The 23,797-nt window shown below is 41.1% G+C and overlaps 1 protein-coding gene across 8 annotated transcripts in view; it reads left to right on the top strand.

Annotated features, from left to right (window-relative positions):
- LOC126186955 (diacylglycerol kinase theta) overlaps positions 1-23,797 on the top strand; it is a 703,899-nt gene that overhangs the window by 656,559 nt on the left and 23,543 nt on the right. For all 8 annotated transcript variants that reach the window (XM_049928254.1, XM_049928253.1, XM_049928259.1 and 5 more), the window contains 2 exons: positions 6,783-6,939; positions 14,526-14,633. In XM_049928254.1, the coding sequence (XP_049784211.1) occupies positions 6,783-6,939; positions 14,526-14,633 (265 nt within the window). The remainder of the gene's footprint in view (positions 1-6,782; positions 6,940-14,525; positions 14,634-23,797) is intronic.

Raw genomic sequence — 23,797 nt, 5'->3', positions numbered from 1 at the left:
ACATTTCTTCACTGCACGGGACCGGCACACCACACAGGGAGAGCCTAACACCCATAGAAGGGCCGCATTAAAGATACATGCCGCAAAGAAAGAGTAGCCAAACAGACCCATTATCACCAAGAGGCCGCTATTTGCATTTAGATGTCCCGATCCTACCATGTGAGCACAATCAACGTTAACAGCATATCCTTGGTCATCAAAATGCGCATGTTCCATGATATGCTCTGGGTGGCGGACCTGGATATCACCCTCCTTTAAGAAGTCCATCCAGATCTGCAACTGAATATTTATGGATACACAGCCTACAGCATCCCATCAAGCAACAGTGCTGGCGGAACTGCCAGCCTATTACACGATGGCATCGAGGCATCGTAAGTTACGTACCTGCCATCTGCATGAGGTGTTGCCGCCATGGTGGGAACAACCTGGCAGATTAAAACTGTGTGCCGGGCCAAGACTCGAACTCGGGACCTTTGCCTTTCACAGGCTAGTGCTCTACCAACTGAGCTACCCAAGCACGGCTCACGCCCCATCCTCACAGCTTTAGTTCTGCCAGTACCTCGTCTCCTACCTTCCAAACTTTGCAGAAGCTCTCCTGCGAACCTTGCAGAACTAGCACTCCTGAAAGAAAGGATATTGCGGAGACATGGCTGAGCCACAATAGCCTGGGGGATGTTTCCAGAACGAGATTTTCACTCTGCAGTGGAGTGTGCGCTGATATGAAACTTCCTGGCAGATTAAAACTATGTGCTGGACCGAGACTCGAACTCGGGGACCTTTGCAAGCTGCCTTGACCAGATATACGTCTCATGAGGACTCCGTGCCATGACAAGCGATGCAGAACTGTGGCCGACAGTCTTCACCGACCATTTGGCGTACATCTGTTCAGTCACACTCCCCCGACAGCTCAAATACTGCAGCCACAGTCCATGGACGCTGAACATTTCCTATCTGTACGAGGATCACTGCTCTGTGGGATCGCTGCCTCCAGAGTTTGCATGCACATCCTTGCACCTTACATTGGTGGCTCCACCGTGCCAAGCCGGCCCTCCGACAGACATTCATGGGATATGGCCGTGACAGAGCATGCTGGCATCGGGCGACGTTGGAATTTTATTACACTGCACTGAGAGAACTCATGAACCAGCCACCATCATGTGAATGGCAGACAGGGGTTAATCATCTCAAAGCTCACCTATTCTGTCTCACCGCAGAACATTTTGATGGAACCCCAGTCTGGGCAAGGGTGCAGGATACAATCCCCACCAAAATGGCATCCGTATATCACGCTATCAGAGAGAGACGCCACGGCAAGCACCACCTTATAACATCAGTAGAGACAGTAGAGGGTGGGCACATCAACTCACAGTGTGCCATCGCTTCGGCTTTCCTCCAGCATTACAAGTCGTTTTAGGCTGAGAACCCACAGACTGTTTGCGAGTACGAAGACATCGTGTGCGGTCTGCCTGGCCCCAGAGTAGAGGCCCCGGACGGCTCCCACAACTGCTGAAGACTTAACAGCGGCTTTGGCATGTGGGGCCCCCAACAAGTCACCGGGCCCAGACGGCTTACCAAACGAATTCTACCGCACCTTCTATCCCCTGATGGGCGCTCATTGGATTCAGATGTTTCAAGACCTCCTCTGCGACGATTTTACCATCCCCACAGATTTAATCGAAGGCATCATGATACCAGTTCCCAAAACGAGAGGTTCTCACCAATGTCACGACTGTTGTCCTCTAACACTACTGAATGCGGATTATAAACTTTTCGGGTGCATCCTCCACACTTGTCTTCAGACCACCATCAGACACATGATCCATTCCCACCAGACATGTTTATGCGGAGGAAACAACATCCACAGGGCGCTTGGTGCCTACTGTGGCGTTATGGCGGTGGCAGCAGCAGCAGCCTGCTACCTCCGAGGCACTCTTGTCACTGTTGATTTTGGTCACGCCTTTGATTGTATTGACCACAGTTTCCTTCACGCTGTGCTCGAACACACGGGCATCTCGCAGGTGTCTGCAAGGGTGATATTCCGCTTAATCCACAGGGTGTGCTCCCGGATTATGATCAATGGACATCAGACTGAACACATCACTCTTGGATGGTCGGTGTGACAGGGATGTCCTTTATCAGGAGTCTTCTTCACGGTGGTCCTGGGACCTGCACCCCATGGCCTTTGACAATGACTGGAAGGCAGCAGCATTCGAAATGTGACCTTCCGATGTGCTGCCTTCGCAGACGACGTGGTGCTCTTGGTGCAGTCGAGTGACAAAATCCAAGAGACGCTTCAGTGGTTTGTGCCGCTATGGCACGGTATCAGGCAGCGTCGCCAAAATGCGCAAGATGACATACATGTATGTCGGGAGAGGCCTTCTACACCTGACAGGACACAAGCGCTGCTCTGTGATAGTAGATTCCACAATATGGATATGATTCTCCGAATTTGCGTTATGTCAACACTTACCTAGCATCCAAACTTAATTATTTTGCGCACATTTTACCGCTAACAGCCGCCATGGCCTGCACTTTCCAGGTGGGGTATAGACAATTTGTGAGTGCAGGTCATATATTCAAAGTTCACTACACTACTTTAACAAGGCCTCCACTGACAGGGGGCCTGGGGTTGACTCACATCCACAACCATGCGTGGGCATTGTACCTGTGGACGATGCGGCTCGCATGGACCGCGACCAACGACAGTTTGATGGGGACGCTGCCACAGATCGTTGCGCCACGAGATCTTCATCCACCGGTCACTGTGGGCTACATAGCTCCATCTCTTGCTCACATCCGCGATTTTCTGATCGAACTGAGTTACATGACTGAGGATCTACCAGCGACGAGGACGCCGAGCACGAGAGATTACTACCACATCTATCAGGCATGACAACCCCTTAAAAATGTCGAACAACCAACCATCCGCTGGACCAGGGTGTGGGGAGCCATTCGCACCCCATACCTGCCCACGTACGCTCGTTCCCTGTAGTATGTGGTGGTGAACGGCAAATTAGCCACACACCAGTGCCTCCATTCCATCCATCTCACTCAACAACCCTTAGTGTCCGCACTGTGCCGTCATCGATTTGGATGCACACCGCCTGACATGTGCTGGGACAGGTAGATGCTGGGATCTTGTACAACGTATGCTGGCTCTCCTGTTGTGACGACAGCCAGAGTCTGTCATGCCAGAGAACTTCTACACCCAGATACCACTTACTTTCCCACTACAAAATGAATGCCATCAACTGGCTGAAGGGCGTGGTGCTGTATTACATTTTGCAAACCACTCCCGAAAATGCTCTGGACTTGTGGGTATACCTGACAATGACTCATGAGGCGTTCCACCACCATGCATTGTACTGCACATAACTATCGAACTATTTAGGGGCATTATTCGAGGATCCTTCTGCCCATTGGGGCATTCCAAGTACAAGCAGGCACACTTAAAAATAATTCACAGCACACGATTGATCCTCAGAGCAAACGGTTTAGAGGGAGTCCCTCTTACATTCATTACGCGAAGACGACTCAGAAAACAACCAGCAGTCAGCAGAGTCAGTGCAGAGAGCAGCACTATCACCACTGAGTGGGTGCGTGCACAATGGACACAAGAGGCAATGAAGAGAAGGCAATAGGAAATAAGCTATAGAAACCTGAGAAGTGGTGGCAATGATGCAAGCAGCCTGGCCAGCTGGCAGTGTTGATTTGGCTGACAATGAGAGGAGCAGCATCAGCATAGACAGTGCCAGCCATGAAAGGGTCAATCATTAAAAGACAGGCTATGGAAAGCCAAATGTCAACCGGGCTGATGATGAGATGGTTGACAACAGTTTGGCTGGCATTGGTGACAATGGGGTCTGCTGTAGTTGGTGTTGCATAAGAGAAATCAGGACTCAAACAGAAAAATTTAAGCACTCGTTTTTCCCACACGCTGTTTGAGAGTGAAATAGTAGAGAGACAGCTTGAAGGTTGTTCATTGAACCCACTTCCAGGCTCTTTATTGTGAATAGCAGAGTAATCACGAAGATGTAGATGTAGGTGTAGACCTGTTCCAAATATTGTTGCCAACATTTCAGAAACTGTTGATCTGGCAACCATCAACATGCAAGAGACACCTTTGTCACTAGTTTAGTATTTGTGGCCAAGGAGTGTGACAGGTGTCAGCTGAAATGCACAAGCAGAAGTAATAATTATTTGTTTATCAACTTAGAAACAGAACTCAATACACGGTTTCTGGGGATGAGTACCCACACTACTTGAATGAAAACTGAAAAGTAAATCTTTGACATTGCATGGAAGATGCTCACAATGATGAGTAGCATGGTGCTCACTGATGATTAGCTGTAGGGTCCAGTGAGGCTGTGAGTTTTGGATAGCTGAGACCGAAGTCCTGCACAGTGTTGAGCTTAGGCAGCAGAGGTGCAGGTCCAGTGCAGCATGACACTCAAGGGTGGCTGACAGAGGTCCAGTAATGTGTTGCACTTGAGGGTGACTGGTATGCAGGTCCTGCACAGTGAGGTACTCGAGGGTAGTGAATAGAAGTCCAGCAGTGTAATCATGGTGAAGGTGAAGAGGATTCTGTTTGATGGGCTGCAGAAGCAGCTTGTATTGAAACCAGATTGTGGACTGTTTGTAGAGTGTTCTGGCAATAGCCTAAATACCCACCAGTGTATGGATACTGGCATAGTATTTGGTAAACATGTGATTTTATGTAAGAAAGTGGTGCCCACAACAGTAACACTGTTTTCTCCAATCTGGGCAACATGTATTAGCAAGGCTGGTGCCTCTCGATTCTGTGGAGGCTGCGTGAGGATTAGTTGAAAACATCCTGGCAGGTTGTGTTGATGTCTGTAATGCAATCTTGGGGTAGTGTTAATAGTGGGCCAGGCTTGTGACCACCAGCACTAAATGTCTGTTGAAGGCTGTGTCACAAGGTAGGAGTCTGGTGTATATAGTACTATTTTTACATATGCCAGCTAAATTTAATCAAGTAAATTAGAAAGAAAGCTGCTACTTTGAAAGAAACTGGTGCTTTCTCACATGTACTAGGTAGCTGCTGTTTCTCTGCTATTGTTAGCAGATACTTACTTGGTTACAGTGGTAGTTTTTGAAGAAAATATTTACCCACATCTGTACATGCAGAGTCCAGTTTACAGTACATTACTACTTTTCATGCAGCTTTACAATGGCCACTGCAATGTGCCATGTAGCTAACACAAGTTTGCAGTTAGTGAATATAAATATTCAGGTAATTTGTGGAAAGAGTGATTTTCAAATCAATAATCCCAGCATTCAATTAGAGAGAGAGAGAGAGAGAGAGAGAGAGAGAGAGAGAGAGTGATGTTCATGTGTTAAGTTTAAACTCACCAATAAACTAAAATTGATCCTATTTCAGTTCTGATCAAGGTTTCTGGGATACCATATGTTCTGGAACTGGAAATCATCTGCATTTCTTCATCTGCAAAATCCCCGGGCTGCACTTCCAGTATGGTGGAATTTGTCTAGAGACCACTAAATACTCTACAGTGGGTCACCTATCCGTTTATTTGAAGAATAACATACATAATATTTTGGAATGGCATTACTAACAGTTTATGTGAATCACTTACCACTAAGCACTGCATACTTGATTATGAAGTATACATGTGAATATAAATGCAGAGCAAATGAGTGATTCATGATCAAAACTTTTTATTATCATTTTTAAATCCTTCTCTTTCTTTCCTGAATGGGCTTTCAGTGCTCTCATATTCTTCACAGCTTGTAGTACCATCAAACACATGTCCTTTACCCACAAAGGTCTTATGCATGGTGACAGCCACATTATAAAATTTGAGCTATGCACCCTCCAGGAGCCAACTATACTAGTTCACACACTGACAAGCATTGCAATGAGGGTAGCACAATCTGTGGGATCACACTTGTTTATACATCAGCGAACATATCAGTTTGCTTCTTTATTGATCTGACAAAGGATAAATATTCAGAAAAAATTACTTACAACAGGCAAATCATTTGGATACATAAATACAAATATCTTAATCCTGAACATTCTCCAGATATGATACCAAGTACATTGGTATGTATCTTGAAGCTGAGATAATTTTAAACTCCCAGTTCCAGTATCTGCACATGTGAGAAAGAAACTTCAAGGCTCTTACATTCATCTGACCTTAACAGAGAATACAGTTTTCCCTCCTGTTATTAGACCCTTTAAGAGGGCCACACTATCTTTTATTTTTCATTTGTGTTTCCTTTCCACTCCCTTCTGTCTGCAATACTTTCTCTTGATTTTTTATTTCTTCCATTTATCTCCATGTTTATAAACAGGTCCAAATATTGTATAAGTCAGTCAGCAAGTCGCAGACTGGTTACAAAGGCAGATAAAGGGAGGTTCTATCAAACCAGTACAAGACTTTTTTACTCTACTAGAAATTATGTCAGTCAAAAGACTAGCAACCTAATGATAATTATAATACCCTTAGGATTTGTGTTTGGTAGTTATGTTTGTTGGTGGTGTATACAGCCTCTTCTGCAATAAATCTAATGCAACTCTATGATAGAAGATGAGAGGATTTTACAATACTGGTGTTAATGGTTTTTCAACCCTTCATTACAGCCTTCACTTTAAGTTAGATGGAATTTTCCCCACCTGGCACAAGATGTTTTTTGATAGCAAGTTGTTCAGAATAACAGCATTTGTGCATTCCTTTTAGTTCATGTGACAGTGTATTTTCTCAGTACTGCATTAACCGATATTGACTTTTATTTTTCAGTTGGGGTTCAGGAGCAAATCCGTGGGGACCAGAGAAGGAAGATCAGTTCTCCAAACCAAATCATTGGGATGGAATGCTGGAAGTTGTAGGTGTCACAGGTGTTGTTCACTTAGGTCAGATTCAGTCTGGCCTCCGGTCTGCAATGAGGATTGCTCAGGTAATCACAATAAGTTTGCTTGCATGCAACTTCAGTGATGAAAAAGTTTTGTAAAAAGTTAATAAAACAACTTTAATTTCATCTTTTGATTTTTTGGCATTGTCATACAAAACTGGTTTGTGTATAGGTTGGTCTGTAACATCATTCCTACAGAGACTAAACATTTTACAAGATGACAAAATGACACAAATTAAGTATGGTGTTCAGAAATATGAGATATTTATTAAAGTAAAGGCTTCCAGAATTATGACCATGGTGTAGCGTGCTGTAGAATAATACAACAACAAACCAAGTTTGCATTGTAAGAAGTACAGATCAATATAGATACTAATGGATCCAGCCATTCTTTTTTTATTCCTTTATATCCAAACTTTCAGTCATCAGGTTGTAGTTGATCCACAATTCCCCACCAGCAATGTGCTGTGTGAGAAAAACTTTGTCTTGGTATTTACTCTATTTTACATCTTTAATCACATGTGTCATGTATCAGAGGCGTCCAGCTGTCACTATATGTTAGTGAATGCCCCTTGTGGTTTTAGACTGGACTAGGCTAATTTCATCAGACACAGTTATCATTACATTTTTCAACCCTTCATTACAGCCTTCACTTTAAGTTAGATGGAATTTTCCCCACCTGGCACAAAGTCTTCAAGTGCTTACATTACTTATGTTTAGTTTTATCAACAACATTATGAAAAGGATAGCTTGCTACTCACTGTAAAGACAGACGGGCATGACATTTAGTGTAACAGCCTTTTTGTCATGCCTATGTGCAACTCAACATGTCATCTTTATGGTAAGTAGCAATCTATGTAAAGATCTGCCTTATTGAAATGACAAAAAGTCACAGCTAATATCTTAGTACTCTGCTTGTGCTCAGCTACAGTACTAGCTTAAAATTTCTAACTGATTATGTTCAATCTGTCTGTGGTTGAACAGTTAGTACACAGAAAGCATACGAAAAATAGAAGACAATAGTGTAAATTCAGTTCAAGTGGATGGTGAGAGCTAATTACGCACTGGAAAGCAGAGTCACACCTGCAAAGTTCAGTGGACTGCTACCAAGATGTTTAGGCTGATGAATATGTGAGTTACTCATGTTTTACTTTCTCAGAGGCAGTCAATCAAACCAGTACATTAAACCTCCATGTTTGAAGTTAATGAGAGTATACTGTGGAGACTGCATTGATTCTGTTCTGTTGTGTCATTTTCATGTTGTTACGTAACACAGTCAAAGATCTTTGTTTCCTCCAGGCTCAACTAACAAAATCCTGATTTTAATCAGCTCTATTTTCTGAGACGACTGCAAACACTCCACATTTTAATCTGAGTTCCTAATACTTCATATCAGTGTAGTGTCATGTTTTCAACGACATTTTGCACATACACTGCATAAAACATGAACGTACTCTACTATTATTTAGTTGGAACTGTTCAAAAGTGGTAACACGAATTTATGAAGATAAATAAGAAATGATGGCACTTGTAAGACTTGGTGGGGATGGGAGGTGGAATAGTGTAAAAGTAAGATAGTAATGATTAAGGCATGTGGTTGACTAATAAGTAACACAGTAATTGTGTCTGGGTGACAGTAATTTAATAAATAAAACATAAAAATGTTGCTTACAAAGTCTTCAAGTGCTTACATTACTTATGTTTAGTTTTATCAACAACATTATGAAAAGGATAGCTTGCTACTCACTGTAAAGACAGACGGGCATGACATTTAGTGTAACAGCCTTTATGTCATGCCTGTGTGCAACTCAACATGTCATCTTTATGGTAAGTAGCAATCTATCCTTTTCATAATTTTGTTCGTATTCCTACCTGGACTTCCTATTGTTTGATATGTTTAGTTTTCAACAAGATGACTAGGTATTGTGAACTAGTTTCATAAATCTGTCACAGAAGAATTTCACCTTCTGTTTCTGCAACCCCAACCTGATGATGTTTTCATTGTTGATGTAATAGTAATGTGCCTGTTGTTCACTCTTAAGGTGAGAAAAATTACAAAAATTGTCACTGGAACATCACAAGATGTGTTGCTACTTATTTCATGCCAGTTCAGCCAATAGTATACACTAATCCTTCCAAGAGGCATTACTTACAATATGCAAAAATTCTGTTTAGGGTTTCTACATTTATTTAGATGTTATATGATGAAAAATGTCCATTAAAAGAAAGAAGTAGCTCCAATTTCGGAAATGAATGTCTGTTTTATGCCATTGATATTCATATTCAAGTAGCAATATACACTAGAAATGTTTCATTCAGAAAATTTGTTAATAATTGTGAATCCTTTGTAATTTTTCCTAATACTTAAAGACAATAATCAATTAAATTCTGAGTGCACACTTTCTGTGGATTTTGTCAACTTACAATGTTGAATTACACCAGCTGCAGTCTATTGTAGGTGTTCAGCCCATGGTTCACTTGTGCTGGCACTGTGTTCCATGTACCAAGCAATAAGTCAAAATGTGTCTTCGTAATTACATTTGTAACATAAATACAGTTGACAAATTCAGTCACAACATCAAAGACAACAGCCATAGTTTTCCAGTGATGTCAACCTAACTGTGGTACACAATCTCAAAAATGGATATATTGTCAGTCAGACAATCTGCCTCACTAATAACTCATGCTGAACTGCCTGTTGGTGTTTCTTAAAAATCTATTTATATGCATGCCTCTCTCCTTTATTTTAAGGGATGTGAGGTCACAAAAATGAAATATAAATATGTACTTTACAGTAGAATTAAGCTGCCTGAAGGTCAGCTTAGCTTTTTATATAAAAGAGTTTGTCCCTTGCATATTAAATTCATCATAATGTATATTAATGTGATAGCAACAATAACTGTGTCATCTGTTCCTTTACCAAATAGGTCTGCCATCTTCGCAAAATAAAATAAATGTAATTTTTACTAAATATAAAACAATTGTAAAATAATGTGCAAAATGTCTTATTAAAGGAAATTTCCAGAACTGCTCTTAAATTTTGGAAGTCTGCAGTATCCCCTGAGTTATGGAGAATTTAAACTTATGATTAATATATTATTAATATTAATACACCTGCTGTACTTCGGTCGCAGTTGTAAGTGTAAAACATGACCTTTTAACAATATTGTGAAAAGGAAAGTTGCCACTTGCCAGTTGCACCTGAGACTGCTGTCATGTGTGTGTGAGCTGTGTTTGCGTGAGTGTGCATGTGTGTGTTTGTTGTCTAATTTCGATGAAGGCCTTACTGGCCGAAGGCTATATTTGTGACAGTCTTTTTGTTGAGCCTATCTGCAACTCAGCATCTCTGCTATATAGTGGGTGGCAACTTTCCTTTTCACAATATTGTTACATTCCATCCTGGATTTTCCATTGTTTGGAACATGATTTTTTGTTCTCTAACACTGGTTGAATGAACATTATTTTGAAGTTGTTTTACTGAATTTTGCTGTTGTGTCATGAATGCACTTGTTGATAATTGACACCATTTTGCAGTTGTTGTTTCCTGTTTGTGTACTGATGCGGTGTTATTGTGACAGGTGTGGACACACTAAGTGCCACCTAATGACCTGCATACAATGGAAACAAAAACTCAGTTGTATACCTGGAAGCATGCCATTAGTCCTTGGTTTGCAGATATCGAGAAGAATTTTTGATCAAACTCTATATCGGCTGCCCATTTCCACTTGAATTGTTGCTTATAAGCTACCTCTGGAGCATTTCATGAATTAGTCCAGCAGTAGTCTGCCAAAGTAACAGGAGTCCACTTCCCTTTGTACTTCTTCTCCATGACTGCAGTATCCTGATGTAATCGCTCACAGAAACTGCTCTGCAATTTTCAGGGAAGAAGTTGTGATAGGTTTGAAAGAAGTGCATTTCAGAGACACGTTATAGACATTCATTTCATAATATTCCAACAGTTCACTGACAGACTCTTTGTAATTTCTGTTCTCTTATCTCTGAAGAAATTGAAAAAAAAAAATAATCAAACAATTGAAAATCCAGGATGGAATTAACAATGATATCTGCATTGTGCCTATCTGTGACTCAGCATCTCCACTGTATTGTTGAAATTGAAAGAAAAATGTTTTAAAAACTTTCTCAGGCAGCCTTCTCATCACCATGCAACATTTCATCAAATTGCTTGTTTCCAAAAAGTTATCAAATCTGTCTTTGACATTTGATTCACTAAATCATGGGAATTTTTCCTTTGAGTTCTCATAGGCATCTCCTTCATGATTCATTTTCTTTACAAAATGTTTCATCAATTATATAAAAATCAGTTTAGAACAAAACATTACGACAAATTATAATCAATACCACATACAGGGTGTTTCAAAAATGACCGGTATATTTGAAACGGCAATAAAAACTAAACGAGCAGCGATAGAAATACACCGTTTGTTGCAATAAGCTTGGGAGAACAGTACATTTTCAGGCAGACAAACTTTCGAAATTACAGTAGTTACAATTTTCAACAACAGATGGCGCTGCAAGTGATGTGAAAGATATAGAAGACAACGCAGTCTGTGGGTGCGCCATTCTGTACGTCATCTTTCTGCTGTAAGCGTGTGCTGTTCACAACGTGCAAGTGTGCTGTGGACAACATGGTTTATTTCTTAGAACAGAGGATTTTTCTGGTGTTGGAATTCCACCGCCTAGAACACAGTGTTGTTGCAACAAGACGAAGTTTTCAGCGGAGGCTTAATGTAACCAAAGGACCGAAAAGCGATACAATAAAGGATCTGTTTGAAAAATTTCAACGGACTGGGAACGTGACGGATGAACGTGCTGGAACGGTAGCGCGACCGCGTACGGCAACCACAGAGGGCAACGCGCAGCTAGTGCAGCAGGTGATCCAACAGCGGCCTCGGGTTTCCGTTTGCCGTGTTGCAGCTGCGGTCCAAATGACGCCAACGTCCACGTATCGTCTCATGCTCCAGAGTTTACACCTCTATCCATACAAAATTCAAACGCGGCAACCCCTCAGCGCCGCTACCATTGCTGCACGAGAGACATTCGCTAACGATATAGTGCACAGGATTGATGATGGCGATATGCATGTGGGCAGCATTTGGTTTACTGACGAAGCTTATTTTTACCTGGACGGCTTCGTCAGTAAACAGAACTGGCGCATATGGGGACCGAAAAGCCCCATGTTGCAGTCCCATCGTCCCTGCATCCTCAAAAAGTACTGGTCTGGGCCGCCATTTCTTCCAAAGGAATCATTGGCCCATTTTTCAGATCCAAAACGATTACTGCATCACGCTATCTGGACATTCTTCGTGAATTTGTGGCGGTACAAACTGCCTTAGACGACACTGCGAACACCTCGTGGTTTATGCAAGATGGTGCCCGGCCACATCGCACGGCCGACGTCTTTAATTTCCTGAATTAATATTTCGATGATCGTGTGATTGCTTTGGGCTATCCGAAACATACAGGAGGCGGCGTGGATTGGCCTCCCTATTCGCCAGACATGAACCCCTGTGACTTCTTTCTGTGGGGACACTTGAAAGACCAGGTGTACCGCCAGAATCCAGAAACAATTGAACAGCTGAAGCAGTACATCTCATCTGCATGTGAAGCCATTCCGCCAGACACGTTGTCAAAGGTTTCGGGTAATTTCATTTAGAGACTACGCCATATTATTGCTACGCATGGTGGATATGTGGAAAATATCATACTATAGAGTTTCCAAGACCGCAGCGCCATCTGTTGTTGACAATTGTAACTACCGTAATTTCGAAAGTGTGTCTGCCTGAAAATGTACTGTTGTCCCAAGCATATTGCAACAAATGGTGTATTTCTATCGCTGCTCATTTAGTTTTTATTACCGTTTCAAATATACCGGTCATTTTTGAAACACCCTGTACAATACTAGCTGTAGTAAGGTGTTGAATTGGTATGACATAACCGTTGAATGATATTTTCATTATAATGTTACGTAGAAGAAGGTGTAATTAGATGAATGACAAACACTAACTTCACTTAACGAAGCTTTATTCAGCACTTGCACATACAAGAGCATGGGGCGAACTGCCTCCAGCCAGAACACTTACAGTATATATACAGCTACAGAACATTCCAGTACAATGATTCTTGCCTTTTGGAGATACTTCTAGAATGTACTCGAACCAAATATAGAAATTAAAATTGTACCGCCCAGGTGAGTTTTGAACTCACAACCCATGATGCAACAGTTTAGTATCGACAGTATTGTTTCATTCATGTGATATGTAACAATTATACATATGTTATTAATATTTTTTTTTGTTTTCATTTGTGAGAAAACACAAGAATGTGAAAGAAAGGAAATTAATTATTTTCATCTACATTTATACTCTACAAACCACCATGAGGTGCATGACAGGGGGTATGTCCCACTGTACCAGTTTTTAGGGTTTCTTCATGTTTCATTCATGTTGGAACATGGGAAGAATGATTGTTTGAATGCCTCTGTGTGTGCAGTAATTATTAATCTTATCCTCATGATTTTCCTAGAGTAATCATTCAAAGCCCATTCTTGAAACTTTGTTTACAGACTTTCTTGGTATAGTTTACATTTATCTTCAAGAATCTCCCAGTTTAGGTCCTTCAGTACCACTGTGACATTCTCCCATGGATTAAACTAACCTTCATGCCACCCTTCTCTGTATACATTCAATATCCCATGTAGTCTTATCTGGTATGGGTCCCACACACTTGAGCAATATTCTAGAACTGGCCACATGAGTGATTTGCAAGCAATCTCTTTTGTAGATTGATTGCACTTCCCCAGTATTCTACCAATGAACCGAAGTCTATCACCTGCTTTACCCACAACTGAATCTATGTGATCATTCCATTTCATATCCCTACAAAGTGTTACATTCAGGTATTTGTATGTGTTGGCCAATTCCAACAGTGACTCATTGATATTGTAGTCATAGGATACTACATTTTTTTCGTTTTCTGAAGTGCAAAATTTTACATTTCAGAACATATAAAGTGAGTTGCCAATGTCTGCACCACTTTGAAATCTTATCAAGATCTGACTGAATATTTACACAGTTTCTTTCAGATAGTACTTCATTATAGATAACTGCATCATCATCATCAGCAGCAGCAGCACAAGACTCTGATGTTACTATTAAAATTTCCTGCAAAGTCGTTAATATACAACATGAACAGAAAGGGTCCCAACACATTTTCCTGGAGCACACCTGGTGTTGCTTCTACCTCTGGCAATGACTCTTCGTCCAAGATAACATGTCGTGTCCTCCCTACCAAAAAGTCCTCAGTCCAGTCACAAATTTCACTTGATACCCCATATGATCGTACTTTTGTCAGTAAGAATAGGTGTGGTACTGAGTCAAATACTTTTTGGAAATCATGTAATGCAGCATATACCTGACTGCCTTGATCCAAAACTTTCAGTATGTCACATGGGAAAAGTGCGAATTGTGTTTCAGGTGATCGATATTTTCAAAATCCATGATGATTGGCAGAGGTCATTATGTTCAAGATTCTTCATTATGTTTGAGCTCAGAATATGTTCTAAGATTCTAATTCAGTAGGAGGATTTTCATGAATGTTTTTCCATGTTTCAGGGAGGACACATCAAAATTCATCTGAACTCAGATATTCCAGTTCAGGTTGATGGAGAACCATGGGTGCAAAGCCCTGGTGATGTTGTTGTACTTAAATCAGCTCTAAAGGTAATTACATGTGCTGATAGTAATTCTTGGAAATAATTAGTTGCTTAATGCTTGACTTACTCTTTCCTATGTGTAAGCTGGCTGTAATAATAGTACCCATGATATAGAGGGTGCAATAAAATGGTATCAGAAAACTTTGGGGGTTCATAGACAATGTCTTGATGAACATATTATGGATAGGAACCCATGTCTGGAAAACTATCCAATGAAACAAAGGGTGCCGAAGCATAGTGACCCCTTGTCTGCCCAGGTCACCTCTTCAGCAGCAGACGTGAGTTTGTATACTGATGCAGTGTTGTTGTGTCAGGTGTGGATACACTCAACATCATCTAATGACCTGAATGATGTCAGACCTATTTTGATAAATTCTACTTGTGGTCCATCAGCATATTATTATTAACCAATGAAACAAAGGATGCATAGTGACCCCTTGTCTGCCCTGGTCACCTCTTCAACAGCAGACATGAGTTTGTACACTGATGCAGTGTTGTGTCAGGTGTGGATACACTCAACATCGTCTAATGACCTGAATGATGTCAGACCTATTTTGATAAATTCTACTTGTAGTTAATCAGCATACAAACATGTTTGCTGATGAAAGTGTGGCCTAGTGGCAGGCATTAGCCTTGATAACTTCAATACTCTATGGTATCCTTGGATGATGTTTCCAGGCATGGAAAGTCTTTCGATATTGTTTTGTTACATCCTGTATATGCTGTAAGTAAGGATGTGTTTTAATTGTTTGGTTTTTGAAGTTACATAAAATCCAGTAATAATGCATTTTTACTTTTTACCAGTTGCTTTCTATGTCAAGAACACAATCTCCGTTTTGAATGCAATCATGGTGAGAATGAAGTATCTCTGTCACTCATATTCCACCAACTTTCAGCTTTTACTATCGCCTTTAGACAGGTTTGGTGAACAACTGGAGCTCTTCTGGTTCTATTACATGCCAAAAGGTGTGTAAAAGATACAGTATCCTTGAGGGGGGCACATATTTGAAACAGTATTGATAGAAGGAACAGACTTTGCCTTGCATAAAAAAAGACAAGTTTCATAATACAATGTGTCACAGGTTGATTTGTTACAAGTGACAAGTTTGTTTGAGGACTGCTGCCATGTGAGATACATGCACCTCCTGGTTAGCTAACCACACAATATTTTAACTTTCTCACATACAGTCTTATATTTCTGTTCATGATTAGTGTTACCGATTGTTGTGTTGTTCTGAAACGTCTTCATAAAAAATATTATGCCATAGCTTCAGAGAGGGTAGAATTATATCAATGACATTACCCAAATCACTGCCAGTATTCATCTTCATCCAGCAACATTGGTGAGAAGTGTTGTGCAGGAAAAGAAATTTTGTATTTGAAAGCATAGTGGCTATACTATTAATCCAGACCAATTTTGTATCACAGTTTCACTCAGCTCCTAGAAAACCAGCACTGTAAACATAAAAGGCAGCTGAAGGAGAAACTGAATGTGGTTATGTTGGTATTTTGCACTTATAGTAACTATTGTAACTTGCGTACAAATCTCAGTGTTCATTAATACTTTGAATTTTAACTTCTATTGAATTTAATTCCATCTAAGTTATCCTATTTGAGCCTGTAATGAAAAAGATCACTAAATTTATTTACCAAGAAAGACATAGAGACCATTACTGTTTTAATCATATTGAGGTGCCTCCCATCATACTGAGTAAGGTAAAGACAGTTACATAGTCACAAGAGTTATTAAACTGAAATGAAGTAGAAATACAATCTTCATGCAAAATGATTCAGGCAGGATTAACTATCACTGATAAGAAAACAAATTGTAGTTGAATTCTTCTACCAGCGACTGGACTCATCCACCAAAGTAACAGAGAACCCCAGGAAACTTTCATTTCACTAGTACATATGGTCTGTTTCAATGTGTATTAATTGAAGGAGCTTTCAGTTACTCCACAATAGACTGAGAAAATAACGGATTCAGAAGCAATAGATGAGACAGAATTCCCTGTAAAGCTATTCTAAAGGTCTTTGAAATTCCCTAGAACAGAGCATTTCTAAATTTTACCATTATGAAAATCTATTAGATTTGTTGATGACAAACACTCGACTACTACTACTGTATAAGCAGCAGTGATCACATGCACGTGCATGCATGCGCATGTGTGTGTGTGTGTGTGTGTGTGTGTGTGTCACTACAGATGAGAGGTAGCCTCCCTTCACTGTTATCTGTTGTCTTTTCCCTTCAGTTTCCATAATCATAACACATGTTCAGTAAATTACACAAGGAGGAGGTTGCCTCATCTCTCAACCAATGGCTACAGTCAGTAACCTCTTAAAATGAACATGCAGAAGAAATGTGGCTCAAGTTCAAATAGTTGGCGAAGCATTAAAACAAAAATGCATGTAGGAGAATAATTAAAGATTATAGAGATCACCCTTAGTGTACAAACAATACAGGAAACATGTTAATGCTTTTTCTGCCACATGCCTAACACTGTGATTGTTACCATAGTGTTGCACATGCTTGGCAGTTATTTACATCCCAGAGCTGAATGCTTTTGTTCATCAGAAGTTCACAGCACATTAATTTTAATGGCTTCATTGTTATTTCCTAATTGCTTGAAGGGATTAATGCTGAGTATATTTGCAACACATTTCCATTTACTGTTCAGAACCTCATAGCTGAAGAGACTTTACTCCATCTCCTGAGTACTTAAAATTACTTAAGTTTTCATGGACTCAGTTATCTCTAGCCAGGCATTCTAATTTATTTATCTTTTATCAGAGGGAATGATATTGTGTGACTTGATGAAAAGCTCAAACACCACTGTAATTTAATGACCTATGTTCTAATTCTAATGCCTTACTGCATCTTCTGTCTCACTGGTGGAGCAATGTCACAGATTTATAAGAAATCTTATATCAGAATCTACTCCATGGTGTCCTCTCCTATGCCAGCCTTTCCACCTCAGAATACAACTTACACTCAAAGTCCTCAATTATTTGTTGGATATATTCCAGTTTTTTGTTTTCACCCTTCAACTTTTGCTCTCTAAATGTTCCTGTGGCATCATGGAGGCTATTCTCTGATGTCTTAATGCATTTCATGTCACCCTATCCCTTCTTGTAGTCAGTGTGTTCCATGTACTACTTTCTTCACCAATGCTGTCGAGGACCTCTTTCTTAAATACATCATCTCAGACACTTCCATTGTGTTCTTTTCTGGTTTTTCATACAATTCATGATTCACTTCCATAGAATTCTGTGCTCCACATGTACATTCTCAAAAATTGTTTCTACGAGTTATGGTCTATTTATGATACTAATAGATTTTTTTTCATGAGGGATTCTCTCTTTGACTGTGTTCCTACATCCTCCTTGTTTTATATATTAAGTGTTATTATGTTTTCAAGGAGCAGATTTCCTTCCCTTCCACAATTTTGATGCTTCGATTTTATCATTAACCCGATTTCTGCTATTCCTTATCACTTTTGTTTTTCTCTGGCTTACTCTCAATCCATACTCTGTGCTCTAACACTGTTCATTTCATTCAGTAAGCCCTGTAATTTTTTCTCAGTCTCACTGAGGATAGCAGTGTCAGCAGCAAATATTACCTCAGTATCCATCACCCTGTATTTCAATCCCACTCCTAAATCTTTCTTTTATTGCTGTCATTGCTTCTTCATTGTACAGGTTGAACAATAGGGATGAAAGACTACATCCTTCTCTTATGCTCTTTTTAATCTGAATGCATCTGTTTTGATCTTCTGTTCTTTTTGTCCCTCTTGGTCCATGTACATTTTGTATATTAGCCATCTTTCCCTGCAATTTATATACGAGTTTCTGAGAATTTCAGACATTTTGCACCAATGTACATTTTTGATTGCTTTATCTAGGTCAACAAGTCTTTTGAAAGGACCTTGATTTTTCTTTAGATTTATTCCAGTTATCAAGTGCAATATCATAATTGCCTCTCTGATGCCTTTACCATTCCTAAAGCCAAACATATCATCATCTGACAGATCCTCAGTTTTGAATTATTTAAGAATAAAGGAAGGCAGAAGCGCTGCATTGTCGATAAGTACACAAACAAAAGATAGAGAGCTTTGCTAGCTTACAGAATGAACTTCCCTATTCCAGTTTGTAGGGAAAGCTGGCACACACACACACACACACACACACACACACACACACACACACTATCTCTCTCTCACTCATATGCACATTCCTGTGTCCCTAGATTGTGCTCAGTTGACTGCCAGCCCTTTCCTGGTCCACAGTGAGTGTACTGAGGTGAGGTTGTGGTGCATTTGTGGTGGGCTGAGGGATGGATAGAGGTGACAGGCAGGGAGTGGGTTGAGGACAAGCGGCTCTTGGTAGAGTGGGGAGCCATCTAGAGGCTAGCTAGGGGTGCAGGTAGAGGGGGCAGGTGGCAGACAGCTGGACACTCTATTGCACTGACTAGGACAAGAGACAGCAGCGCACAACTAGCTGCCATGAATTGGATGGGGGCGATGAAACAGGGGATGGTGTACACACACACACACACACACACACACACACACACACACAGCATGTCCATCTTGCTTTTGGCAACAGTTTGACGGTGGCCATTCATTCTAATTGATAGTTGGTTGGTTGCAAAAGCAATGTAAAATGGTGTGCAGTGATTGCAGCAGAGCTGGTATACAACATGGCTGCTTCCACAGGTGGCTGGCCTCTGATGGGGTAGGATAAACCCATGACAGGGCTGGAGTGGATAGTGCTGGGTGGTGGATTTGGCAGATTTTGCATATGGGTCTTCCACAAGAGTATGATTCCTATGGCAGCGGATTGGGGGGTGCAAGTGGCATAGGGACGAACTAGGCTGTTGTGGAGGTTGGGAGGGTGACAGAACACCACTTTGGGAGGGGATGGAAGTATCTGACGTAGGATGTCCCTCATTTCAGGGCATGATGATAGATAATCAAAGCCCTGACAAAGAATGTGGTTCAGTCGTTCCAGTCCCAGATGGTATTTGGTGACAAGGGGTCACTTCTTTGTTGTTGGCTCTTGGGATGGATGTGAGGATCAAGTGTATTAGGGACGTTCAAAAAGAAACAAGCTGGAGTCTGGAATGCGCAAACCGGTGACAGGAGGGTAATATCGTGGCATGTGTAACGAGGTGTAGTTCTAACCAGAGCACAGAAGTTCACATCCCATTGCTGGAGGGCACACGTGCATGTCACGTGACTATGCAGAGCTAGCAGCAGCATGCATCAATCGTCCAATGCTGCTAGTTTCATTGTAAACAGTGACATGGAGGTGTCAAAAGAAGAGCAAAGAGATGTTGTTCATTTTCTGACAGCAGAAGGAGTAGGAGGAATGGACATTCATCAATGTATGTCACAAGTGTACAGCAAACACTGCATGTCCCTGGCAAGGGTTAAGGTGTGGCACAAGCACTTCAGGGAAGGACGGGTGTTGTTAGCTGATGATGCACTGTCTGGAGCATCACACTGCATTACCGATGACATCGTCCAGCTGGTGGATGTACTCATTACCCAGGACCGCCGACACCTCTTAAAAACCCCTCAAAACAGCTTTGAGAGACAAACGATTCACTTCAGACGATGACATCCAGAAGTACGTGCAGAACTGGTTAACACCACAACCCTGGGAATTTTATGAGACAGCCATTCACCACCTTGTGTCACAGTGGGACAAGTGTCTCAACAGCCAGGGTCAATACTTCTAACAATCAGGCACTGGTTTCTGTAATTATATCTCTGGCTTGTTTCTTTTTGAATGCCCCTTATATGTGAGGATATGGCACTGGAGATCTGTTTGTGCATTAGATCTGAAGGGTATTGTCTGCCTGTGAAGGCCTTTGTGACTCCTTCAGCATATTGGGCAAAGGAGTTCTCATCACTGCAGATGCATCTTCCACAGGTGGCCAGGCTGTATGGGAGTGATTTTTTGGTGTGGAATGGGTGGCAGCTGTCCAAGTGCAGGTACTGTTGGTGATTGGTGGGTCTGATGTGTATCGAGGTGTGGATGAAGCCATCTGAGGGGAGGAGATCGATATCATGGAAGGTGATGATGGGTGGAAGAGGGGCAGATGACGTGGATGGGAGAGGTGTTGAGACTGTGGAGGAATGAGGATAAGGTGTCCTAGCCTTGGGTCCAGTTTATAAACATGTCATCAATAACCCTGAACCACACCAGGGGCTTGGGATTTTGGGAAGCTAGGAATGTTTCCTCTAGGTGACCAATGGAGGGGTTGACATAGGAGGGTGCCATGTGGGTGTCCGTTTCTGTGCCATGAATCTGTGCCATGATTTTTTTTTTTTTTTTGTATATGTTCCCTTCAAAGGTGAAGTAGTTATGGATTAGGATGTAGTTGGTTATGTGTATGAGGAATGAAGTGATGGGTTTGGAATCTGCAGAGTGTTGGGAGAGGTAGTGTTCAATCGTGGCAAGACCATGGGCATGAAGGATTTTGATGTATAAGGAGGTTGCATCAACAATGATGAGTAGGGACCCGGGAGGCAGGGGTGTGGGGTTGGTGGAGAGCCAGTGCAGGAAGTGGTGGGTGTTATTAATGTGGGAGGCTAAGTTTTGGACAAGTGGTGCATGAGGATGTTGGTCAACAAGGGCTGAGTTTCTTTCAGTGGGGGCACTGTAACGAGCCACAATGGGGTGCCCAGGATTGTTAGATTTGTAGATTTTGGTATGTGGGCTGTTTTTTGGGATGAGTAGGGAGATAGATTCAGAGGACAGGTTCCGCACTCCCACCTCCCCCCACTACACTCACCATGGGCCAAGAAAGAGCTGGCAGTTGAATAAACACAATCTAGGAAGACAGGTGTGTGTGTGTGTGTGTGTGTGTGTGTGTGTGTGTGTGTGTGTGCGCGCGCGTTAGTGTGTGCGCATGTTTTTCGTAAAAGCTTGAAAAAAGTAGTTCATTCTGAAAGCTAGCAAAGCTCTGTACCTTTTGTTTGTGTACCTATTGGTGATGCAGCACTTCTGCCTTTCGATGAGTCATCTCCTTTATTCTTAAATAATTCGTTGTCCTCAACCAGAACTTTCCATACATTGTTATAAGATTATTCCTGTTAGAAACTTGGATGTATGAATTGTCAAGCTGATTCTGTGATAGTTCTTGTATTTATATGCCTTTGCTGTCTTCGTTATTGGGTGGTAAATGTTATTCTTCTGAAATTCCAATAGTATGTCTCCTGTCTTATGCTTTCTAAACAATAATTCGAATAATCACTTGGGTGTCACTTCCCCCAATCATTTTAGAAATTCAAAAGGAATGTTATCTGTCTCATTTCTGGAGGTTTAAATTAGGAATTTAAACTTTGCATTAATGTTCTGGGTTAAATTCCAAAGCTCAGTGATTGGTCTGGGCTATTGAAGAGGAGTAGGCCATGTGCCAACACCAGGTTCACTCTTTCCTTTCATACATCATTACCAGCAACAGCAACACAAATAAGGCAGCATATTATAAATGCACTCATAAGAGTCATATATATGGGCAGTTAGAAATTGTGACTTGTGACACATAATTCACAGAGGTGGCATCACCCAGGCAGGCTTGCACCATGTCCTATGCCACATGAATAAATAAAAACATGTTGAAATCAGAAGCTCCTTCAAGACAGAGTCATCAGTAGATGGCAGCATTCACTGAACAGTTAATCATACTTACACATGTATATGCAATGTTGTGCCAATAAATAGTCTGGAGCATAGCACTGGGTACATAAAAATGACATAAGTGAATTAGTGCTCCAGTAGCTCCCATGACATAATTTGCTTTAGGCAAATATTATTGCCCATAGCAGTGAAAGGATTAATAAGTATAAAGAACATCAGTAGTCCACAGCTATTCAGACATTAATTCCAATGCATTTGGCTATCAGAAGGGCAATGTCTGAAGTATTCAATAACTAACATAACAAAATCCTATTGCAGAGCCTCTGGCAAAACCCAAACATTTTCTCTGCCTCGAGACGACTGGGTGTTGTGTGATGTCCTTAGGTTAGTTAGATTTAAGTAGTTCTAAGTTCTAGGGGACTTATGACCATAGATGTTGAGTCCCATAGTGCTCAGAGCCATTTAGAGCCAAACATTTTCATCAAATGTAAAAGTCCCCATTGGCATCAAATTGTATGTCTAGACTTCAGTTTTTTTGTATAAAGACAAAAATGAACATTGACATGAACCATGGCCTCAGTGTTTCCTTCACATAAGAAACAAGGGATGTTGTTTCCGTTAATCTTCCATTATGTTGTAGGGATGTGTGATCTATCAGTCAGTCTTAGTGGTGGTCAAAAGTAATTGAAATTGCTAGAACTCAACAAGACCCCAAGGCATAGAGTACCTTTCAGCCTCTACACATAGTCAGGGGTACTCCTAAAATTAGTTTTTCCTTTGGTTCTTCATTAATTAATATTTCACAAATGGCTATGTATTTCTGTCTAATATGTTGCCACTATTTACATACACATTTTACAATGTCTGAAAATAGCGTAATGCCACTGTATAACTTAAAAGTCATGAGTTGTTTTTGATGATGTTATGAAATGCCAGCCAGTAAGTAACAGTTCCTCGTATAATAGGAACCATAGGAAACCTTACCAACCTGGTTCATATGGCACTTTATTTTTATGAAAGTCCATTAGTCTAATCTTCTTCCAATAAATAGGTTATTCAAATAATAGTGATATAATACAAAACAGTTGAGTTTTCTTTTTCCAGTTCATTATCATTTATTATTGCTAAACAGCTCTGATGATCAGCTCATTATTATTCTGATCTAGGTTTCTCTAAACAAAGTAAACAATGGGAAAACCAAAGCAGAACGTAACAATATTATGAAAAGGTTAGTTGCTAGTGATTGTATAGCAGAGATGCTGGGTCGCAGGTAGGCACAACAAAAGACTGTCAGAAAGAGAGCTTTTACACACACACACACACACACACACACACACACACACACACACAGAAATGCAACTCATGCACATATGGCCACAGTCTCTGGCTGCTGAGGCCTGACCAGGCGTATGTGTGTGTATGTTTTCAATGAAGGACTTGTTGGTTGAAAGGTTACTTTCTGACAACCTTCTTCTTGTGCCTATCTGGGACTCAGCATCTTCTCTAGATGGTGAGTAGTAA

This window comes from Schistocerca cancellata, chromosome 1, assembly GCF_023864275.1.
Source record: "Schistocerca cancellata isolate TAMUIC-IGC-003103 chromosome 1, iqSchCanc2.1, whole genome shotgun sequence".
Taxonomy (NCBI): domain Eukaryota; kingdom Metazoa; phylum Arthropoda; class Insecta; order Orthoptera; family Acrididae; genus Schistocerca; species Schistocerca cancellata.
The sequence above is the reverse complement of the archived record's forward strand: the minus strand, read 5'-3'. Positions and strand labels throughout refer to the sequence as shown.